Source organism: Elgaria multicarinata, chromosome 1 (genome assembly GCF_023053635.1).
Source record: "Elgaria multicarinata webbii isolate HBS135686 ecotype San Diego chromosome 1, rElgMul1.1.pri, whole genome shotgun sequence".
NCBI lineage: Eukaryota > Metazoa > Chordata > Lepidosauria > Squamata > Anguidae > Elgaria > Elgaria multicarinata.
In genome coordinates this window covers 76,207,641-76,232,530 of record NC_086171.1, presented here as the reverse complement: position 1 = coordinate 76,232,530, position 24,890 = coordinate 76,207,641, and the positions used below count along the sequence as shown (strand labels likewise).

The following is a 24,890-nucleotide window of genomic DNA, read 5'->3' as shown; positions in this document are numbered from 1 at the left end:
CTTGTGGTTAGGGCTAACCACAGAGCCTGAAGTGTTGTCTGAACAGGCCCAGTGACTGATATCCTCACCTCCCGATTTACCTGATGACAGCAGAGGGTATCTCTGAGCTGCCATTTTAGATTTCCCACAATGCTATGGCAGTGATGCTACATGAGGGGCACTGCCAGAAAATTAAAATGATGGCTCACAAGCCTGGCTGCACATCGGGGCTCCAGGACAAGCAGGACCTTCCTTGGCTGCTGGGACTTTGACAGTAGCCTTAGGGAGGGTGTTAGTTGCTGATGCTAGGCCTGATGCTGAGTGTGGCTTCACATCTTCTTTGACATTTGTTGTTTATTCGTTCAGTTGCTTCCGACTCTTCGTGACTTCATGGATCAGCCCACGCCAGAGCTTTCTGTCAGCGGTTGCCACCCCTAGCTCCCCCGAGGTCAAGTCTGTCACCTCCAGAATATTATCCATCCATCTTGCCCTTGGTCGGCCCCTCTTCCTTTTGCCTTCCACTTTCCCTAGCATCAGCCTCTTCTCCAGGGTGTCCTGTCTTCTCATTATGTGGCCAAAGTACTTCAGTTTTGCCTTTAATACCATTCCCTCAAGTGAGCAGTCTGGCTTTATTTCCTGGAGTATGGACTGGTTTGATCTTCTTGCAGTCCAAGGCACTCTCAGAATTTTCCTCCAACACCACAGTTCAAAAGCATCTATCTTCCTTCGCTCAGCCTTCCTTATGGTCTAGATCTCGCAGCCATAGGTTACTACGGGGAATACCATTGCTTTAACTATGCGGACCTTTGTTGTCAGTGTGGTGTCTCTGCTCTTAACGATTTTATCAAGATTTGTCATTGCTCTCCTCCCAAGAAGTAAACGTCTTCTGATTTCCTGGCTGACATACTCAGTAACAAAACACTGTTATTTGTAGGGTGGCCTCGTGTCGTCTTGACAGAGGCTGCAAGAGAACTGAGGGGGTCCTCTATTTGAAGAGCTGTTCTGTCGAATTCTAGTTTAAAGATAAAGAACCGTAAGAACTGTTGCCCATCAACAGTGAGATCTAGACAGCAGGCTGAACAGACAGGCACACGCAGTCTTCCCCCCACTATGGCGAGACGTGCTTTATTTCTATTTAAATTATAGGGGAGGGGGCATAGTTCAGTGTGATAGAGCACATGCTTTGCAAGCAGAAGGTCCCAGGTTCAATCTCCGGCTTCGCCAGGTAGGATGAGGGAAAAAATCCCTCCTGAAACCCTGGAGAGCAGCTGATAGTCAGTGTCGAAAATACTAGTCTAGATGTAAGGCAGCTTCCTATGTTCCTAGAGTGATTGTGCCTATACTTGCTTCTATACATATAAATTAGCATATAGATGTTATGCAAATCACTGTCATCTATTGTCTTCTTTTTTTGGTATTGCGTTAAGTGGCTACCCTGGTTGTTTCGGAAGAAGAGGACTGCAGATTTGGGACCCAAATCCACCCAGAATGTGGACTAGTACTGTGTGCAATGTGCAAGCTCCACTCTAACTAACAGGGGTTGCACAAGAGGCCAGCCCCACACATAGGAACCAGTGGTTTTGTTGCTCCAGGTGCTCCGAGTGCCTTTCAGCAGAAAGGAAGGAAGGAAGAAATAAATTGTGTTGTGTTAAAAATGTTCATGGGAGTGATACAAAAGTTGACATTAAAAGAAAGAGGAAACTGAAAAGACATTTCAAATTTTTCATTAATGTCCTAGTGATCCGGAGTTCAAAACCCCAACTCAAGAGCCTGCACAAACCCAACGGGCTGAAAAACAGCCAACCTAGCAGAAACAGTCTTTACAAACAGAACATTGGACCCATGGAAAATAATGCCTTGAGGCCAGTGGTTATCTCATGACTATGTATTATTCTTCCAAGTGGTATCTATGTAAAACTGTCCTGCCCAGCTTATGGGCTATTAAGCCAGGCCTAACAGCCACGTAGGGGCCTGGAAAAGCCTTCTGCTTTTGTTATCTGCTATCAAGCACTTGGCAGACCACCATACATGGTTAGTGCACTGTGACTGGCTTAGTGGATCACAAGTTGTGTAGCCCTCTTGGAAAGTCCCCCTCATAAGTTTTTCATGCTGTTGAGGTAACTTGGCTGATAATATTCAGGTTAAAATGCGCTGTGAGATTAAAGCCAGAACACTCCATACCTTCTGGCTGGAGCCCTGAGAAAAACACCACAGCATTTGTTTCCAAGCATTCCAGAGTAATTGAACACAGATGGAACTGAGGGCCTATAGGAATTTCTCACAAATCCCATATTTATTAGTCAGAGTCTGTAGGACATTTTGAAGCAACTCATACCAGAATTATATTTTTTTGTTAATCTAGAGAGTACTAGAACAACCCACAGATGGCTCACTATTTTGCCCCTGATGTTATTAGTTTTTATAGTCAATCCAGAGGTGCCATTTCAGATTTTAGTCAGAAAGGGGGGCAAATATGTATTGTATTTATTTCATTTATCCTGCCTTCCTCCAAGGAGCTCAAGCACATTGTCCTTGCCACCACCCTATTTTATGTTCACACACAACAACCCTGTGAGATAGGTTAGAGATTTAAGCCTGGGTTTCCCAAGTCCTAGTTCAATGTCTGGTGTAATTACAAATACGTGTAAAAAATGATGTTAGGGGTGGGGAATAATTCAGCAAGGGCCAAAAACCAACACTTGGATACATCAAGATTAAATTGCAAAGCGACAACGATGACGACAACAACAGGTTTGGTTTAAGAGCTTTGACTGTGATTAGATTTTGCATATCTCAGTGTTATAAAGCGGGATAGTCAATTCTTCTTTAAAAAAAAACCCCAAGAACAATAGCACATAGCATAGTGGTTTTAGGTATTAAAAGTCATTCATATACGTTATATTGTAATTCTTATTTAAAACAACCCAGTAAGGTAGGTCAATATTATTCCTGTATTGCAGATGGGGGGCTGAGGCTGACAGAGAATGACTTGCCTAAGACCACTTAGTCCATGGCAGAGGAGAAATCGGGGGCTTTATACTTTCTCAATCACTATGGCACACCAGCTTTTCAGAACACAAGGCCTCTCAAAAAAAAACCTTTGACTTCTTTCACAACTAAAGGATACCTCCTTCTCTCTCTCTCTCTCTCTCTCTCTCTCTCTCTCTCTCTCTCACACACACACACACACACACACACACACACACACACAGAGAGAGAGAGAGAGAGAGAGAGAGAGAAGAGAGAGAGAGAGGAGAGAGAGAGAGAGAGAGAGAGAGAGAGAGAGAGAGAGAGAGAGAGAGCATAATCCATGTGTTGATACATAGATCAATGCAAGTATTGCAGATGCACGAAAGAAGTGGACTGTGGTGTCCTCTGGTGGAGAGAGTTAGCTATTGTCTTCCAACCTGCCATGCTTATCAGAATAAATAGTTCTTCTTGTACTTGGAGTTAACACTTTATCTGTATTTGTATGAACAAGCACTACCAGGGTCCATAATGGAGACAAAAAACAGTTCTGCGTTTGGGGTTTTCAATTCCCTACCATTATTATTATTATTATTATTAGTAGTAGTAGTAGTAGTAATAATAATAATAATAATAATAATAATAACAACAACAACAACAACAACAACAACAACATTTATATACTGCCCCTTAGCTGAAGCTCTCCGGGTGGTTATATAGTCAAATGAGTATTATTGCAATGATTCAATCATACCAGATAGAGAGAGGAGACAGAATTACCCACCACCAGCAGAGTCTGAGTGGAAAGGTACGGCCAAAGCAGTGAATTGTGCAAAGATGGTGAATGAGTATTCTGGAAATACAGACGTGTCTTTCATTTTGTTTCCTTAATTCTCATTTATTTATTTATTTATTGCGTTTCTATATCGCCCAGTAGCCGAAGCTCTCTGGGCGGTTCACACAAATTCTCATGCCATACTAGCAGTTCCCTTGTAATGTACCTGATATTTCTACAGAAAAAGTTAAACCATTTTCATTTGTTCTACCAAAAGCATGTCTCTTGTATTGCTGCTCCACTCCTCTTTCCCCTCAAACCCAAAGGCAGGTCTGATTAAAGTCCCTCAGAATTCACACAAAAAATAGGATCACTCGCTGTCTAGAGTAGGATTTTCGATGGAGCATGGACAAAGCTTTCCACATACGAATAGCCCATAATAATTAGGAACAGGTGACCAACTCTACTTGCATTCTCATAACCCCAAAAAACTTTCCTCAAAATTCTATTACAAAGCACTGTTGGAACAGGTGAACTGAACTCATTTATCCTTTGAAACTCGCATTTCACTGAATTTTGCAATTCTCCAATCAGTAAACCATAAAATTAGGGGAAATCATGTTCAAAAATGTATTAGGGAAATTGTTTGCTTTAAGACTGGAAAAACTGAAACTGAGAGATTCGGCCACCCATAGTGGCACTGTGTGGATGTATCCCCCTGCTCCGCTATGCCTTTCAGCCCCCATAAACCCAAGACATATCAGAACCAAAAACTACTCTTAACTAGTCCCAACAGCAGCTCCCAGCTAGGCAACAAAGTACTTGAGGTTTTCAGCTCCTAGCCCAGAATTGCTGAAACTAGTTCTTAACGGCACTGTTGCATAGCAGCTGCCTAGTGCAGCCCTCATGTGGACTGGAGCCTTGGATTTTGAGGGGAAATACTTTTTCCATACTGAAGGGTTGAGAATCAATTTGCTCTATATTCTCATACTCTTTGTTGCTCAGTAAAAACATTTCTATAGTAGAAACAGTAGACGACATTTCCCCCCCCCCCCCGTCCCTCCTCGCATTGATGGTAAAACTACTTCTCATGCTGGTACAATTAAAACAGCATTTGATTTGTTCTCCTATCCCAGCTCCTGTTTGCCTTTTAGTTCTTCCAAAAGAGTTTATATTATTATATTATTATTATTAATAATAATAATTTTGACATGGTTGGAGGGATAAACAGCTCAATTTGAACGTAGCTCCTGCAGGGAACATCTACCACTTTGCAGTACCAAATAAAGAGCCTGATATGAGCATCTCTTCCTGTGCTGGCTCAAAGGGTGGTCACAGTAGCGGAGAGATAAGGAAGGAAATGAAGAAATCATGTATATTTAGTGGAACATTCAAAGCATGCAGGAAATCCATATTTCACACTAAGTGAAATGAACTGAAATAAGGAGAAATAGTTGGAAAAACAAAAAAACTGGATAGGATTGCACTGGTAGAGTGTTCATTTTAATCAGGTGACTCCGTGCACTTTGCCACTCACACTTGTAACTACCTGCATATTTTATTTTTCAGAATCCATATTTTATTGCAAGCTCTAAATTAGCAGTCTGCCCCAGTTATTTATTTTGTGCTAGGAGCTCTTATACCTAATTCATTTGGCTGACAAGAACTGTCACTGCGAGTCAAGTTTTCATTTTCCTACACAAAGCTGCACACTTAATTGCTACAATGAAAATGAAAAAATGGACTTAATATAATGTTATTTTAAGGCCATTTTCCCATTAATTGAACAAAAATAGTTATTTTAAGGCCATTTCCATTAATTGATAACAAAATAGTACAAATATATATTTTCTGTTGCAGACTTTGGAATGGAATCAAAGACATTGCTTCATATGATTACTTGTGGTTATAACTATAACTGATGGAGAGAAACATCTGGATTTTATGATGTAAGGATCACACCATACAATGGTTTTCACACCTGTTTATATAATCCAAATATAATACAAACCACTGTCTACTTGAGAATTGGTCTAGCATTGTGACTAAGGTTTCGATCCTATGTACACTTACATAGTAGTAAGTCCTATTGAACATCAGGATTGACTTCAGAGTAGAGATGCATAGGATTGCTCTGCATGGCCATTTCAACACCACAATCTTAAAACTAGCTTTATGAAAGCCATGAAATTGGCCAATTGGCCAAGGAAACATGGGGTTGGCTAGTTGAACTTACTTCCCATTGAAATCAATGGGACATGACTTCAGTCCCATTGATTTGAATAGCAACTAAGTGCAACTGACTTTGTCTGGATATAATCCAGGGTGAGTTTGTTGGGTTTAAAGCGTTATATCCTGCTTACTAGCAGAGCAAGGGCTTGTAACTGTACGTACAATCATGCCTAGACTGCTTAATTGTAGTTATTTATTTACAAGATTTATGTGCTGCTCATGAAGAAGAGTTCTCTGGGTGATTTACAGTAAAAAACAAAGATAATAAAATATAAAGATGAAAAACAGGCAAAAAAAATCTAAAACAGAATAAAACCAAAAGCAGACTAAAATGAGGTTTATTAAAACTTGCAATGAAGAATAACAGCAGTACAAAAGATAAAAAAGCACTAAAATAAGTTTTTTTAATCAGTGTTTTATCTATGCACATCAGTAACATAAGGAGGGGGAGACGCTACAGAACTGAAAGCTGCAGTAAAATCTGTATGCATAACATGCTGTAATATTAATTTATTCATTTCTTATCATTTATAGCTTCATCCCACATACCTGTTTCCCTCGAATGATCCCCTACAGCGCTAAGCTGTCACCGTTGTTATTGTTGTTGTTAGCTAAATCACACCCCAGGCGGCAGCGCTCCTAAGATCCTTTGCATACCAGGAAATGGGTTTAAGAGGGGGAAATGTAAAAAATCATTTAAAAAATCAACGGATGACCCAATCTGATTCAAATTTGGTATGCTTAAAGCTCTCCTTAATATCTATTACTGTGCCAATTTTGATGTCTTTAGCTTTAAACAGATGTAAGCATTTGTTTGATTTTTCTTTAAACATATCAAATCCTGCTCCTGCGCCCCCAGTGGCTGCTCGGAAAACAACAAAAGATTCACTCCAAAACTAGTAGCAAAACAGGTCGGTTCTTTTGCCTTTATAGCACAATTAATGCAGGATGCATGGGAGTCCTTCACAATAAAAGCAGATTATAAACTGGAAAACTTTGGAGTCCTTTGCATGCAATTCGCAGTGATTGCCCAGTATAACGCTGGTGTGATAAAATTCTTAAACTGCCCAATAACGAAGAGTTCATGGGCCGTGTACTTAGTTCAGAATCAGACATTTTTAAAATGGAACATTCCTAATGGATCGGCATTTATTTGGAAACAAGGCTGGATAATAATACATAACCCCCAAATCCACGGAGAATTTTGGAGGAAATTTTCCGAAGCATGCCTGAGCATCCTAGAAAGCCAGAGGTGGCATAAGAGGCTTCGTGGTTTACACATTGCACTTCTTCCTGGTTAAGGGCCTCCTCAAATCCTTAAACTGAGGCTGAAATCATCCATTATGAAAGATTACAATCTAGAATATATTTCAGATACGGTTATCATGATACCGGAAATCTTTTCTGGTTTATTGGAATCAGCTTTGTCCTGATTTAGCTCAATTACACATCGACCCTATTGAGAAGTGGTCTTCATCCCACCACAATGTGGTTAGAATCATGTGAGGGGGAGAGCAGAGTGACCATTGACCCCCTCCATTGCCTCCTCATGGCCCATCCCCACAGCTCTCCATGCTTTGGAGGGGTAACTTTTGCAGCAGGGACAGGGCCGGCCTTACCATAAGGCAGAGGGAGGCAGCTTCCTCAGGCAGCGGATACTGGAGGGTGGATGGCCAGCAGCAACAGCTCACTTGGCCGTTCCTCCTGGCCCTCTGGCTATTCCCCTCTGCTGGAGGGCAAAGTTGTGTATTATTCCATGCAGTTTGCCCACCTCTAATCTAGCCTTCTGCCCTTCAGTGCGGTATAGGAGGCTGTCCAATCACCAGGGTTGAAATAAGACACAACTACCAATCTGGTTCATGGAATGGTGGTGAAAGGGGGGGACATCTTGTCCTTTAACTCAAGACAACAAAATGCCTTGGGCCAGCCCTGAGCAGGAGGCCTTCCAGACTCCCAGCACAGTGTGGAACCCTGCATAATCAGGGTGCTAAATTGTATGGGGACCCTACTCAAGTCAAGATGGCTCCCTGCTGAAGACATACAGTTTGAACACGTGGAAGGCTGCAAGGAAGCTCATGGGGATATGAAAGGGGGCAATGGGTTCATCGGTGCTCTCCAATCACACGATTCAAATCACATCATGTGGGAGGGGGCTTCTGAAGAGTGCTACTGTTCTTTATTCTGATCTTTGTTACAATAATTGTAATAATTCACTATCTTGTCTGGAACAAATATGAAGCAGAATTTGGGGGCAGAGGGTAGCTGTGGTCTTTTGCACACAGAGATGCACACCCACACACCTATTTATTTTTAAAAAACTTTGTTTTCTGCCTGAAGAGAAGTGGAATCCCATCCATGTTTACTTAGCAATAAGACCCACTCCCTTCAGTGTGGCTTACTCCCAAGTAAGTGTGTGTACAACTATCGCCTTAAACAAAGCATAAACTATAAATCTCACCTATTGCTGGCCCTGCTAATAAATCATTTTCCCACCAACAAAACCCCTTCTCCTCCCCCCTACCCCCACCCCTCGGCTGCCCCATATGCTCTTAAATCAGTTCAAGGTTGGCTGTTTTGTTTTAAAGAGCTTGTGAACCACAACTTGGAATGTTAAAATCAACACTACGGGCTGCCTGGAGAATAATCAAAATATGAAGCGAATACATTTGAAAAACTAAGCCAGATGCTGGCGAGTGGTGGTGTAATAGTAGACCGGACCCCACCCCCAGGCCTGTATGCCTGTTATTCAGGAAAAGCACACACATTGCATACCTCTGCAGAAGGTGAAATAACTACATGCCCCCCCTCTTTATTCTCAGTGTCAGGCGCCACTGATAGGGTGGTCCTGTGATTTCTTTTACAGAGGACAGTCCTCTATTTGAAGTGCTGCCAGAGGACCATCCCCTTTTTGAAAGTGTCTTTTATTTGAAGGTCTGCCCAGTCCAAGTCCAGTTTAAAGATAAAGAACCATAAAAAGGGAGAGCCGGGGTCTTGATACTGCTGATCAACAGCACAAGGACATTTACGCATCTATACGTATAAATTAGCATATTCAGGGGTTATGCAAATTGGTGTCCTCTTTTGCCCTCTTTTTTTGGTTATGTACTCCGTGTTTCTCGGTGATTTGAAACCAAACACCTTGCTATTTAACCTTGACTAATGACCTAACACTGGTTAAAGATTAGTGGCTCTGTTCACACAACACAACAACCCATACTCAAGGCCGAGTGTGGGTTGTCACTGAACTGTGGGTTTTTGTACTGTGTGAACCCAGCTGCACTAACAAACCATGGTTTGTTAAACACAAAAAACCCTGCAGTTCACAACCCAACAACAAACCATGGCTTCTCTTCATGGATTGTTCATGGTTAACCATCTGTGGTTTGTTAGCATGGCTGGGTTCACACAATACAATAATCCATGGTTCAACAACAACCCACACTCAAATGAGTACGGGTTGTCGTGTTGTGTGAACCCAGTTAGTATCTCCAATGTGCATAGTTCAAAAAACACAGAGCTAGATGTCATTCGAAAATTGCTGACACCCAGCTTTAAAGCTCCAGTTGTAGGGCATATCTACACTACACACTTCTCTTTAATACTAGTTTAATCATCATGCATTGCTCCAAAGAAACCTTGGAGTTACAGTTCAGTGAAGGTGCTGAGAATTCTGTTAGTGATTCCTTGTCGCCTTGCCCTGCAAGAGAATTACAGTTCCCAGTCCTCTGGGAAGAGTGACTACTGTAACCATTACATAACTAGCAATGGAGTCTGGAAAGCCAGTAAATTCCAGATTCAGCTAGGCTCCACCCATAATCCACCTGTTTCCACCATGGCTCTGATTCTTGGCTCTAGCTCCACTTCCAATCTCTGTACCTTCCCTGACAGCTGCTGCTCGCCACTTGCCCTGACCTAGTCTCCTGGCCCATCCAGTGCACAAGAATATTTTTACTCAAGAATATTTTTACTCAAACTACTCCGAAGTCTCACACAGGAGTCTCTTGCAGCTCTGCTATCTTTCAATAGGAGACAACGAGAATTCAGCCTGAGGCCAAAGCAGGTGCTCTACCACCACTGATTGGCATATGCCCCTCCCACATGCTGCAGAGTAGGGTAGGAAACTTGGCGCCTTCCGAATATTTTGGCCTACAACTCCCAACAACTCTAGTCAACATAGCCAAAGGCGAGGGATCATGGGAGCTGTAGGCCAAAGCATGTGGAGGGTGACGGGCTACAATCTTTCCTTCTGGAAGCCTGACTTCCCCAGCCGCACTTTCTAAAACATTAATGTAGGTAACACTATCAAAGGGAGGACAACAAATGGTTTAAATTTCCCTTCAAGCAAAAGCCCTATCTAATACCAGATTGGGCTGGATGAAATCAGGCATTCATGCCCGTTGGGCTCTTACAGACATGAAAGAGTTTAAGTCTGACATTTCCTTTTAAACATAATGAAAACCTTTTGGCCCCTTTTTCTCTCTCTTCCATCTCCAACTTTTAACTGCTCCTGTCATTCCTTATTACTATTTTTGGGGTGGGAGGTGGGGAATCAGATTGCTCAAGAAGATGGACAAAATAATGCTTTTATCTTTGATGGCAGAAAACAGAGAGCAATAGGAACAAGACAAGAGGATGGACTACAAGTTCCCTCATCCTCCACCCCTCAGTGGAATCCTTTGTGACAAACAGAAGCTGGTCCATGTCATCATAATGCGATTCAACCCTGGCAGGTTTTTTGATGGCATGAAATGATGGAGGGAAAGGACATCCACAAAACATTTCTGCAGTGTGAGGACAGCAGGCAAATTATCTATTGCAGCCTTCTCCAGCCTGGTGCCTTCCAGATGTTTTGGACTCCCATCAGCCCCAGCCAACTTTCCAAGTAGTCAGAGATGATGGGGCATGTAGTTGAAAACATCTGGAGGCCACCAGTTTGGGAAAGGCTGATCTCTTATTTATGTATATAGATATTTTTATCCTACTTTCTGACTATTCATGCTTGCTTGCAAATAACAAAACAGCAGTAACAAATAGCCACATATTTTTATGCACATGTTCAAAAAAGCATCTGTGCATAAAAGTTTGGATTTAACACTTTAAAAAATAATAATAATACTACATCCAATGTGAGCATCCAGTGCCACGTTTGGGTAACAATATCCTCTGATGCCAACGCCTTGCTCTATTCAATTGCTAAAAGCCTTTAAGAACAGGTGGGCCTCACTGTCATGCCTCCTTGGGAGGACTCCTCTTCAGAGAATGACCTGGAGTTTCCCTGGGGCAAATATTACGGAGGAATTACTGAGGGACCTCAAGGCACATTAGAGGAATCCCAGCACCTCAGTGGAGACAGCCATCATACCTTCTCTTGAAGACACACTTAGAGGCAGATGCTGAGTGGCCACCAAGTCCCAGGGAGCGCAGGTACCTAAAAGTGCAGGATCTGGTGACTATGTGACACAGAAGTGCCCACAGGAGAAATAAGGGTAGACCACAAGTAGACCATTCCTCTAGTGGCACTGACAGCCTGCAGTTGAGTTCTTGATGGAGCTCTGAAGGCTCAGGCTCAAAAGCCTTCAGTTTTAGGCACAGAGTGCCAGAACAATGTATCTGTACCAGCTCCCAGCCTTTTCTGCCCCTTGCTTATGTCTGAACCACTGTGAGTTTGGATCCTGGATTGCCTACTGACTCTAGCAAAATCCCCAGAGCTCTGTCCCTGTGTCACATAAGTGTGACACTCACAAGAGATGTTAACACTTCCACAGCCATGGGGTGATTACATAAAAGACCCCTGTTCTTCCTCATGTTTCTAACCTTTAGCAAAAGACCTTCCCTGAAGATCTTAATCACTTTGCAGGAACCCTGCAAGTTAAACATCCTGGACAGGAAGTAGGGGTGAGCAAATATGTCAATATTGGTTTCTCCCAGTTGTTCATTTTTCCAGTCTTAAATCTGGTCTGCCCTGAACTTCGATCATTTTTCCGATCTTAAATTTGGATAATCCTGAAGTTTGAGGGGAAAAGCTTGCATGAAGATGTGTGTGTGTGTGTGTGTGTGTGTGTGTGTGTGTGTGTGTGTGTGTATATATATATATATTTGCAGATTTCTCCTAATATAGTTTTTTTTGCAAGCTGTTTTTCTAATCTTATATCCTGATACACAAAATTTTCAATGCATTTCCAATTAGAGAACTCAAGTTGCAAAATTTGGAAAAGTTCAAGTTTCAAAGTATAACTGAATTTTAGTTTGCATATCGTTTGAAAGTGCAAAATTAGGTAAATTTGAATTAAAACATGAACTGAATGAATTTCTCCCCCATCCCTAATAGAAAATATAAGTCTCCTATGTTTGAGAATTTGACAAACCTTGAATTCATTAAAAAAAATCAGTATTTATTGATATGATGTATTTCTTTAAAATGGTGATGATTATTATATAGCACAGGGATAGGTAATCCAGTGTCCTCCAGATGTTTTGGACTTCAATTCCCATAAGCCAATGGTCAGGGATGAATGTTATTGTAGTCCAACACATCTGGAGGATACCAGGTTGCCTACCCTTCCCGCAAAGCACAGTGATTGGAGAGCCCCTGGCAAAACATGCCCTATGATTAGAAGATGGATCTGTCAGTCACTCAACCCCCCTCCCTGCATCAGCATTTAGAGAAACAAAAGCAAGACCTGCTATTTTCATTTCTGTCACTTCAGGGGGGGAAATCTGTTTCACCTCTAGAAGCCCCGGAAACAGTCTGAAGGGGCCACATTCAGCCAGAGCTTTGAACAAATCCGATCCCGATCCCTAGTTTCCACAATTATATTATCTGCAGTTGCGAATGAGCCATGTTTGTGCTGGAAATTGAGACTGGCCGGCATAAGATGTGACCTCCCAGTCATGAATTAGATGCTTGGCAGGAGGATTATTGCTGATGCCTCCCCCTGGTGATGGTGCTGCTTCCCTCTTGTTTCTCAGTAGTTTTATTTTGGCTGCACAGCCATCATAACTCAGGGCCGAACTCAGCACTCAGTTTGCGGTTAGTATTTGCAAGCGGGATGTTGCAGTATCCCAGCCAGCCATGCCCTATTCTAGGATACTCCATTCCATTTCCTCATCTCCCTTGCTTCCCATTTCCCCCTCTCAGTCAATCAGCATTCCACGGCCCCTGAGCCTGCTCCATCCCCAATGGGCTGATCTCTCTCTCTTCTTGGGCCCTGGTAGAGCGTACCTGTTTCCCTACCTTCCAAGCTTGGGCTCCTGTGGTTTTCAAACTGTTCTGGAGAAACACAAGGTGCCTTTTGGAAGCTTATCAGAATCTCAGGTGTAATGATAGATGACCTTCCTTGAAAGACAGCTTGCTTAGAATACCAATGTGCATTGCAGAGAAATGTGGGATGCACTTTAACATGCACACTATGTTCCTGCGAGGCAGCAGTGACCACAGTTTCTAGCTGGCTTGTTTCAAGCAAAGTGTAACATTAAGCACAGCCTGTCAGTTGGGACAACATAATCAGTTGCGCTTCAGCAAAAATGGAAGTGAAAGTTTGCAAACTTTCCCTCCTGCAATGGAGGAAGAAAGGGAAAGTGGAGCAAATGAGTACAAGGCTCACCATGACTCATTCTCGTCACACTAAATGATGGTTTCGCATGATGTTCGAGCTGCCAGGGTAGCCCAAATGTCCTATAAACTGTGCGTCTAACTTGCGCCCCAGAATCCTCAGCAAATGCTCAGGGGCTTCATGACAGATGTGCTGGGGATCCCATGCAGATAAATAAAAATGGGGGGAAGTGGTTCCTTGAGGGTAAAAAGTTTGAAAAGCACTGCTTTGCACTATATGACATGGAACTGTGCAAGTGAGCAACACTTCCTCCCCCACACACTACGTGTGACAAAGAGAATATCAATAGGCTAGAAACATTGGCTCAAATCCCCCTCAGAAATTTATGTCAGCAGCCACCCCATGCATCATTTTTCAGCGGGAACCTGCACAAACATAGTTGGAACGTAAAATGATGTGTGAGAAAGGGGTGGGTCTGTTGATTTTGGCTCTTTACATTAAGTCAAGGAGGGCAGGGGGGGAGAAGAAAGGGGAAAGGAAGCAAAAGGCAGGAGTCAAGACAAGTCATAATACTCCAGCAGCCTTTAAAAGAAGCCCATTTAAAAGACGTTCTGGTTTCCAGGAAAAACAGAAAACCCCCTATCAATTATATCCAGTAACAGGAGACACAGATAAACAAACCTGACTACCTAAAGAACAGCTTAAATATACAGCCAAGTGCTGTTCAGGCTTGCTTAGCAAGGCCAACGTGCCATTTCCCAGTTAGGCTTTCCAAATGCCAAAGCATAGGACAGAAATATCTGTTCAGAAAAATTGTACAAAGAGATAACATCCCACATGCAGCGCCTACGGATTCTTCTGTACTTTTAAACTGGCATCAATTACACCTTTACCCCCAAACACCTTTATGACTAGTCAACCTTTCTTTTCCTCCTCTTCCCCCATCCCACCCACTTTTTGTAACGTCTTGCCTGGGGAAGAGATCTGGAGACCTTGGAAGCTTGCACATTTTTTGCGACTTTTAGTTGGCCTAATAAAGGTATTGCCCCTAATACAGATTTGGGGAGATTTCTTATAACCAGCAAGGCAACCTTTGCTTTTCAAAAATCTAGCTTCCTTTAAAGCTCACTATATAGTAGACCACCTTAGACAACGTACCGTCAGACCTAGCTCCTGTCCAATTGGGGGACAGGCACACACACAAGGTGCAGACAAAGCAGGTGCAAAGGTAATCTGTCACAGGTTGCGTTCCAGTAGAATTTTAGGATATTTTAGTATGTTTTTAGGATGCTTTTAGGATGTTTTTAAACAGTGTATACCATGTTTTTAATCAGTATTTTATGTATTTTATGCTTCTTGTTGTTCCCTGCCTCAATCCAATCAGAGAGGCAGGTAAGAAATTTATTATTATTATTATTATTATTATTATTATTATTATTATTATTTGTGGCTCTTGTCTATGTTGCTTTGATCAGCACTGATACACACAAAGGCCATGTTCAGAAGACACCTTAAACCATGGCTTTAACCATGGTGGTTAAGCCAGAAAGCCAGGCCGTGTTCAGAAGACACCTTAAACCATGGCTTTAACCATGGTGGTTAAGCCAGAAAGCCAGGCCGTGTTCAGAAGAAACCTTAAAACATGGCTTTAACCAAGGTGAATAACACCTTTTGCTTCATTCACCATGGTTGAAGCTGTGGTTTAAGGGTGTCTTCTGAACGGGGCCAGAGACAGCAGAAGCCCCAGAGTGACTTGGCATGGAACATGGACAACAGTGCCTCTTTTTTGATGTATAAACTGCATGACACACACTCCACTGAAAATTGCCATTGATTCCAATGGATACGGGGGGGGGGGTTCCCTCATACACACGCTGCCCACCCCATCCCCACCCCAGGAGTGGGGGATCAAACTTTAGGTTGAAAACAGGAGCAGGGAAAGTTTAAATCCCCCCTTCCAGAGCATGAAGCCACTGGGGGAGGTTATCCGGAGATGTGGACTGAGGTGTCCTGGTTCAAGTGCTATGCGTGATTTGAAGAACGTTTGGTTTGGCACTCATTCTTGATCTTTGGCTTAGAGAAGCAATGGAATGTATTTTGCCATGGCCTTATGGGACATAGCTCAGGGGTGTACTTTTCACATTTGGCCCTGTCAGATCTGCAACACAAGGGACTAGGTGGGGGGCACAGATTGGGAGAGCCATCAGACACAGTGGCTGACTGCTTGTCTAGCACAGACTTGCATAAACTGTGGCCCACCATGGTAAATGTAGCCCACTATCCATGTATTATGTCCTGCCAAGTGCTTTGACAACATTCCCCACAATTTTGGAGTTCTGAGAAAGGCACCAAAACGAGGAGTTAATCAAGCCGCTCACCGGCATTTTAGCAATATTTGCTGTGGGGTGGAGGCTCACAAGTGGTATAGGCCTAACATACCAAATCAGTAATAGGCTAGATGAGGGCCAGTCAACAGAAGCTCAGTGCTGATAAGATGGAGGGAGCATTGGTGAGTGAGGCTTGCCTGGCACTCAGCTTGGATGTCTTATCACAGCTGGCAAAGACATTTTAAAATTTCCCATGGCCATTTAAAATATGTCATTTGGCTCCGTTCTTATCTTGTTCCTGATGCTTTTTTATGCTGTAACCCTATACACATTTAACTATGAGTAACTTTCATCGAACTCAGTGGGATTCAGTGCAGTGTAGACAGACATAGGATTGTGTTAATTTTGTAATTGTGGCTTTGTGCTGTCTTAAATTTCTGATTTGAAAGCTGCCTTGAGAGATTCGTACAGAAGGACAAGGAAAAATATTGAATAGATAAAAAATATTTTCTCAGACATAAAATACAAAAATGTCAAGCAGCATCCACCACCTTAGATGGCACGCACAAGAAGGAACGTTTCTTCTAAAATGGTCCCCAGTGTGAAACGTGCAGGCATATCGAAAAGTGAACCACGTTTCTGTCATCAGAACGATTGTTTGAGTCACATGCTAATTTTTTAAAAATACAATCCTATATGTATTTAAACCATTAATTAAAACCTATATGTTTAATTGACGGACATTCTTTAATAGACCAAGAGCCCTAATCTTTATCTTCCCCTCGATTCAGTCTTATAAGCTTCTCAACCATTGAGTGGGGACATTCACATGCCACAATGTTCAAACATCACCCATCTGAGAAGATGCTGCAACCAGCTAACTTGGCACAATGACAATTTGCATATCACTTAGGAGTTATTACTTAGAGATGCTCATGGTCATTGTCTCTTTCACATACACAATACCTCAGCAAGTACCTCAGCAAATCACTTTCAGAAATACAATGAATATCCGTTATTATGCTAGTTTGGGATATTTTGCAGGTGTAGTTCACTTATCAGAAGCAACATTCCTGTTTGCTCATGGTTTCCTTCCATTTGTACATTTCTTTGCCCCCCCCTTTTTTTTCAACCACACCATAAACTTTGGTAGTCCACAAGTAGGCCTCTCTGAGGCTTGAAGTGGATTGAGTAGGCTTGTTGAGAGATTTGGCTTTGGCCTCTCAGTAATGGAAACCAAGGAATATCTCACTTTGAAACACGCAAGCACCATGCCACAGATTCCAATGGATTTGGACTGGGGAGAGCCAGGTTCAAGTCCCGACTCAGCTGTGAAGCTCACTGGGGGCCTTGCTAGATGAGGTCTTAGCGCGCTGTGAGGCCCGGTTTCCCTGCTGTGCGTCCAGATGACGCACAGGGGAATCCGGGGTCAGGCCGTGCTTAGACCTCCCTTAACACGCCATAAGCAAATTCGCTTATGGCGCGCCTTTTCCGCAGCCCTGGCCTGAAGCCGGGGCTGCGGAACGTCTAGCAGGGTCCGTGGCTTTTTGCGGCTACTCGCTTACCCGCCAGGAGAGGGGGGGAAAGCCGGATGGCACAGGGTGGGGGGAAAGCCGGAGAGCCGGGGATGGCACGGGGGGACGAGGGACGGACATTGGGGAAGGCACGGGGGGGGCGAGGGAAGGACAGCCGGGGATGGGATGGGGGCGAGGGAAAGACAGCCGGGGACGGGATGGGGGCGAGGGAAGGACAGCCGGGGACGGGATGGGGGCGAGGGAAGGACAGCCGGGGACGGGATGGGGGCGAGGGAAGGACAGCCGGGGACGGGATGGGGGCGAGGGAAGGACAGCCGGGGACGGGATGGGGGCGAGGGAAGGACAGCCGGGGACGGGATGGGGGCGAGGGAAGGACAATTTTTTTAAAAAAACCCACTTACCTTCTCCAGAGTCTTCGGGGCGCACGTGGCCCCTTTAACAACAACAACAACAAAAAAAAAGCCGACGCTGCAGGGCTTCCGGAGTCCCTGCACGTCGTGCGTGTAGGAGCCGAGGCGGCGCGTGCTAAAGTTAGCGCGCCGTCGCCCCGTCTCCCTGCCGGCTTATCCGGCATGGTCTAGCAAGGCCCTGGGTGACTTTGGTCCAGCCATTGTCTCTCAGCCTAACCTACCACACAAGCCTGTTGTGAGGATAAAATGGAGGGGAAGACGATCACGCACATCGTCCTGGGATTCTTGTAGGAAAAGGCAGGATATCAGAAACAATATTTTCACCATGCCTATGAATACTCTTTCCCCTTTGGACTCCCCACTTCTCTCTCTCTTTCCTTTTCTTAACTTCCACCTGAAGAAGAGTTCTGGAGAACTCAAAAGCTGGCATACTACGTTGCAACTGTGTTAGAGCCCAGGTGACCTGTCTCTTGTCTCAGAGAAGTTTGGTTGTCTGTATCATCTTGCCAAGCAGTTGGGATTTTTTTTACCTTCTCTGAAGGCACAGATATGGAGTAAAACATGTGTAGAAATGCAGCCATCTGCAGCCACCCGCAAACAGGCCTTTTTTGCTGGCCTGCATTTTAATGAAAATGATGGCATGATGTTTACACACACACACACATTCACACCATTGGTACCCATCACCCTAGGACTCAAAAACTAATGAACAAGCCGCAGTTTGAAGCACTATAGAAAGGAGCTCAAAGCGATCTGTTTGCCGTGCTCTTGATCTCTCTCCCATCATCTCAACTTTAAAAATAATTTAAAAAATAGATCCAGACGCAGGTTCCACCTACCTGAAACGTGCTCTCTGCCTTGTCTTCTGTCAAGCACTGACGATCCAGGGGAAGGGTGCACAATTCATTTCCCAGGCAAGCCACACTAAGCCTGCAGCCCATGAGCTGCCTGGGCTCCTGAGCTGCCCCCTGCCTCTGCTTCATTTAATCTGGCTCAGTGCCTGGGGTCCAACAGCTCCACTTTCCGTACCCTTCCTGCAGCCATGCGCTTGCACGGAATCCTCCACCCTCTTTGTTCCAAGTCGACATCAAACCGTGATCTTTGAACCTGCCTGGACGTACTTGGCCATTGAGATGCCCCCCCACCTCGCTGCAGTTTCTTTTTAACTCTTTCCTCCCCCCACCACACCCCTCCTTTTGCTGTCCGAATTGCAGGAGGGTGACCACGCTGTTCCTCCTTCTCTTAAGGGTGGGACAGCAAGTGAGGACGTTCGTGCCTGAACACTCTGCCTCCAGATGGGGGAACTTTGCTTTTCCTATCCGGGTGGGAGGGATTTTGGATGGATCACGGGTATGGGATGAAATAACAAGGAAACTAATAACTTGGAAAACACTGAGGTTTGGAGGGGTGTGTGCTGCCTTTGGTGTGTGTGTGTGGTGTGGGGAGAAGAGAGAGCTCTCCAGAAAGTTGTCACTAAACAAGCTGATAATGCCAAAGTAAACTGAGAGCAAATAATGGTTATTTAAAGTTGACACAGTAAGCACGACTCGGAAAGTAGATTTTTCAGAAGCAGAGAGTCTGGAAGAATTTCCTGCTTCTTTGTGTAGCCTGTCTGTAACTAATTCCTTCAGCGCTCTCTTGCTCTCGCTCTCAAAACATCACTTACTTTTCCTGTGTGCAAAATGATACAAAGTGTTCATGGAAGAAAAGAAAGACATATGACTTGGAATGCAGGAACTGTGTTATGATTTTATTTTATTTTTGCTGGAGAAATCCCAAGTGATGACTCACAACTCACGTGGGATACAAATTTGGAGAGGAACTCCAGCTTAAAACATCTTGGTTTTCAAGTGTGGCTTTTAACTTTTTTATTATTGTTATTTTACAGAATGGGAAGCTAGGTGGGGGTGAGCCTCTCTAGGCTGAAAGCAATTTTAATTTGTTTGTTTTTTCCTTAAGAAAAGTCCCTCATGGTTATTCAAGATTTTAATAAAAGTTTCTAGTCTGTGTGTTTCCAAAAAGTATCTGGAATGCACAAGTAGCAAGGGGTCCCAATTAACACCTGGGAAATTCGTCAGCAAAGACAGTGATTTAAAAACTCACAATTTTCAAATCAATTATGTAATTTACAGTGCAGTTCTATGCATGTATACTCAGCAGTAAGCCCGATTGGGTTCAATGGGACTTACTCTTAGGTATGTGTTTATAAGGACAGGCTTCATGATATTTGAGGTTGACGTGACTGGCATCACTCCTGATGGCCAGTAGAAAAAGTAGTGAGCTGTGAATTTTTATGTTACGCAACAAATTACCTGATATTCTAATTAAGTTATTTATTTATCTAAGTGTCACAATTGTATCCCATCTTCCAAGAAGCTCAGGTAGACATGCATGAGAATATCCTGTTTTATCCTCACAACCCTCTAGGGTAGCTTCACTTGGGAAAAGGTAACTTTCTCTAGGCTACTGAGAGACTTCCATGGCAGAACTACAGCTAGAGTAAAGCTAAATTTATTAAACCTAGAGAAGAACAAGACTTGCTGAGGAAGAATCAGCATGGCTTCTACAAAGGTAAATCCTGCCTTACCTATCTTCCAATTCTTTGAGAGTGTTGACAATGCTTGCAATCCAAAACATCTAGAGGGAACTAAGTTGAGGAAGGTGGTACTAAACCTTATGCTGGGAGGGGGGAGCTAGAAACAGAACTATTGTTTTTAGTTGCAGTGTCAACCTGGTGACTTATTTGGCCTCAATTGTCCATTCCACACACCAGGGCAGACTATCAAACAAACACTTTCTCTGTAATCTCAGCACTGTGGTTAGGCTCTTGCTTCTGGTTAAATAAACTGATTTAGAGTTCCCTACATCTATTTATTTACCTAACTAGACATTGTCTCCTCTTTGCTCCATTTATTATTATATTTTAAATTGCTCCATTTGCAGGCCTACCAAAGGAGGAAACTGTTAAGCAAAGAGCAAAAAGAAACAATGAACAATACTCTAATTTGCAATGAATTCAAATTAAGGGAGTAATTTTGGTAGAGGCCTTGATTACTTCCTGAGGAACGACAACCATTTGGGCGATCTAATAGCCTGAGGCAAAACTGAGGGTCATTAGCAAAAAGCCAGCCATTACCTATCCAGGAAAATACAGGCTGGGCTGGTTAGGGCTGAAATTGTAGTAAATCATTTGGGAAAGGAGGAGGTGAGGGGTGGAAGAAGAGGGGCTGTTACTCAAGTAAAACAAACCTCTTTTATCCAAGCACCGCAAGAATGATAGGTATTTAATAATTATATTTATGCTTTCACTGTGTGTGTAATATAAATTCTACATCCCACCTCTGAGCTTGCGAAACTGGCTGTTTTGTTCACGGCCATTATGCGCAAGATCCTTTCTGCGCACTTTCAGGGGCCCAGCATTGACAAGGAGCAGAGAGAAGTGGGCAGCTCTCAGGAGAAGTGGATGGATGCTGCACCCTCACAGACCTTGCGTCAAGCCATGCAGGGACCCCGATCGGGCAGGTGGGTGATCAACCAGCATCAGCAATGGCGAGGCCACAAGCGCCTGTCACTCCTGGACACTGGTAAGTCCATCTCTCCCCAGCAAAGCATGCTGGGAGTTGTAGGACCCTTCTTCGGTGGTTACTAGTGTTGTGCACAAAATGGCGTGTTCTCCATAAAATGGCCGCCAACGTTTCAGAATTCCAAAACGAAAGCTTACAAAGGCCTATTTTAAACTAGAATTTCATTCTACTCGTGCTAATTCACATTAGTGCTAATGCACACTTGCACATTTTTTCACTTCTCCTTCCCCCTATTGTGTATGTGTGTGCTTGGCAATTTGGATGAAAGTGCTATATGTCATAGACGTAGTCCTGAGTAAGAAAGCTACAAAATTTCAGAAGGATCGTGCAGTGGCTAAGGAGGTATAATGAATGAAACATAGTTTAAGAGTTGTCTGTTTTCTGCTCAACTGGCCCCAAAGTGACAGAAAGTGCAATAGGAAGACCAGGGTGGATAACAGATGTGGAGCACACAGTGACAGAGGCAGAAAGGCATGAACATGTACCATTTTTACATGTACCACACTTAATGCAGCTCCACTAGTAGAGGCGTTCAGAGCGCCGTCCAGTTCAGTTTTATTGGATGAGTTTTAGTTATTGAGGCCCAAGGATGTGGACAAGGTGCTTGGCCAAGTCCGGTCGACCACCTGTGTGCTTGACCCTTGCCCCTCATGGCTCATTACATCAAATAAGGAGGGGATCGCCGGCTGGGTCCAGGAGGTTGTAAATGCCTCCTTGAGAGAGGGAGTGGTGCCTCTCTTAAAAGAGGCGGTAATTAGACCACTCCTGAAGAAGCCTAACCTGGACCCGGAGGATGTTAACAACTACAGGCCGGTGGCTAATATCCCTTTCCTGGTCAAGGTGCTTGAGCGGGTGGTTGCAGGACAACTCCAGGCACTTTTGAATGAAACGGATTATCTAGATCCATTTCAATCGGGTTTCAGGCCTGGTTTTGGAACGGAAACTGCCTTGGTCGCCCTGTGGGATGACCTCTGTCGGGAGAGAGACAGGGGGAGTGTGACCCTGTTGTTTCTCCTGTACCTCTCAGCGGCCTTCGATACCATCGACCATGGTATCCTTCTGGATAGGTTGTCTGAGCTGGGAGTTGGAGGTACTGCGTTGCAGTGGTTCCGCTCCTACTTGGATGGCTGATTCCAGAAGGTGGTGCTGGGGGATTATTGCTCTGTGCTGTGGCTCCTAAGCCATGGGGTTCCACAGGGCTCTATCTTGCTCTATCTGTTCTGAACCAGTGTCTGGGCACGGTAATGGACTGGATGAGGGCTAACAAACAGACTCCATCCAGACAAGACGGAGGTACTGTTAGCAGGTGGTTCATCTGTCCAGCGAGGTGATGTTTGCCCTGTCCTGGATGGGGTTGCACTCTCCCTAAAGGATCGGGTCCGTAGTTTGGGGGTGCTCTTCGATCCAGAACTGTCACTTGAGGCACAGGTGAACTCAGTGGCAAAGAGCACCTTTTATCAGCTTAGGTTGATATACCAACTACGCCCTTATCTGGACAGAGATAGCCTAGCTACAGTTATACATGCTCTGATAACCTCTCGCTTGGATTACTGCAATGCATTATACGTGGGGCTGCCTTTGAAAACGGTCCGGAAGCTTCAGCTGGTACAAAATAGGGTAGCCCGTTTACTAACAGGGACTGGCCGGCGAGATCACATTACGCCAGTCCTTTTCCAGCTTCATTGGCTGCCAGTCCAGGTCCGGGACCAATTCAAAGTGCTGGTATTGACATTTAAAGCCCTAAACGGTTTGGGGCCAGGTTATTTGAAGGAACGCCTCCTCCCATATGTACCTACCCAGATCTTAAGATCATCTCCAGGGGTTCTTCTCCGTGAGCCCCTGCCAAAGGAAGTGAGGCAGGTGGCTACTAGGAGGAGGGCTTTCTCCGCTGTGGCACCCCGGTTGTGGAACGAGCTCCCCAGAGAGGTCCGCCTGGCGCCTACACTGTACTGCTTTCGTCGCCAGCTGAAGACCTTTTTATTCACTCAGTATTTTAACACTTAATTTTAACTTAAATTTAAATTTTACTGTTTTAACTCTGTATTTTAATCTTATATCAATTTTGCTGTGTGGTTTTATCCTGGTTGCGCTTTTTATACTGTATTTCGTAATTGTGTTTTTAACCTGTTGGGCGTTTTATTGTGGTTTTAATTTTTGTGAACCGCCCAGAGAGCTTCGGCTATTGGGCGGTATAAAAATGTAATAAATAAATAAATAAATAAAAAATTTCAAGCACGCACTCAATGCTACACTCTCCCAGGACCCACAGACTCTACCAAACCACTTTTAACATTCCAGCTCCTGGGAGAAAACACTAGCAAAGAGCACTGAACACTGGTTCAGATTCGTGATTACTTCAACACCCCTCCTCCAAAGCATGGTGATTGGAGAGCCCTGGAAAAAAACATTACTTGGGATTAGTCGCTAAAGCTGTCAGTCACACAACTATACCCCTCCTCTCCCTCCCCCATACCTTTTCCCACACTAGACTTTTCCTTATATAGAGAGCTTGGGGAGAAATGTATCCATTTTGGGGAAAAACACTGTCTGTGTATCTGTTTCCTTTCAAATCCTGAATCTTTGTGAGCGTTGATTTGGATTCGGTCTGTTTTGGAGGAGTCTTGTTTCAATTCAGGCATCCCCCGAATCTGTCCCAATCAGCCCAATTCAATTCTAGATTTGGGTTTCAACTGACCCCAATGCAAACCCCTAAAGAATATCTTTAAAAGACACAAAATCTAAATTGCTCTGCTCTGCTCCGCATAGCTGGTGGGGGACCTTAACAATTTGAATAACTCACTGCTGGTTTTATTTCTAATTTTGTTTCTTTGTTTTTACATTGTGAGCATCCTTGAGTGCAGTTTCTCTGGAAAGGAAGTGTATTAATTATCGTAAAACAATTAATAAAAATAAAAATAATTACTCTTCATATTTTAACTGTATTCTACAAGGAGAAACTTATCTGCAAGTAAAAATATAGATGTACCACCTCTCACCCCACACAAACACTTCTTTGTTTCAATTTATATAAAATATTTGGGTTGTGGGGTCCATTTGCTTTTGCTTCCCCCCTTCTTTTTGGGGTTAGTTCGGAAAATAAAGGACAACCACCCAAAATTTACTTTCTTGCCATAATGAAATAGATTGTTGCTGTAATCATAGCTCTTGAGGTACCTTAAACCCTTCACACACACATAAAGAAAGAACAAATAGATTGCATAACTGCCCAGAACTTCCAACAAAAATATACAAGCCTGTGATAGCCTGGCAATGTATCTGCAAAAGTCTACTTTTTTTTAATGGCCTCAGGGACCAATTTAATCTTTTCCAGACCCTGCAATAGAGAGAGAGAGAGAGAGAGAGAAACAGCAGCTCACATACCAGGAAATGGTCTTCAGCTGCTGTAATGTTTTGATTTGACAGACAAGGGAAGAATCTGTACCATTAGGTAGTCCCATGCTATTACATTCTGGGGCAGCTGTTGATCCAAGCACACCCAAGTGGCTCCTGTTTTTGTTGTTTTTGCCA

At 43.7% G+C, this 24,890-nt stretch overlaps 1 protein-coding gene across 4 annotated transcripts in view; it reads right to left on the bottom strand.

Moving 5' to 3' along the window:
- Window positions 1-24,890, bottom strand: part of TNS3 (tensin 3) — a 315,310-nt gene that overhangs the window by 270,432 nt on the left and 19,988 nt on the right. For 3 of the 4 annotated variants that reach the window (XM_063130576.1, XM_063130593.1, XM_063130584.1), the window contains exon 1: window positions 18,618-18,935. The exons of the other annotated variant lie outside the window; for it this stretch is intronic. In XM_063130576.1, coding sequence (XP_062986646.1) covers window positions 18,618-18,761 — 144 coding nt within the window. In that variant the 5' untranslated portion in view covers window positions 18,762-18,935. Of the gene's footprint in view, window positions 1-18,617; window positions 18,936-24,890 lie in introns of those variants that run through there. 4 annotated transcript variants of the gene reach the window in all.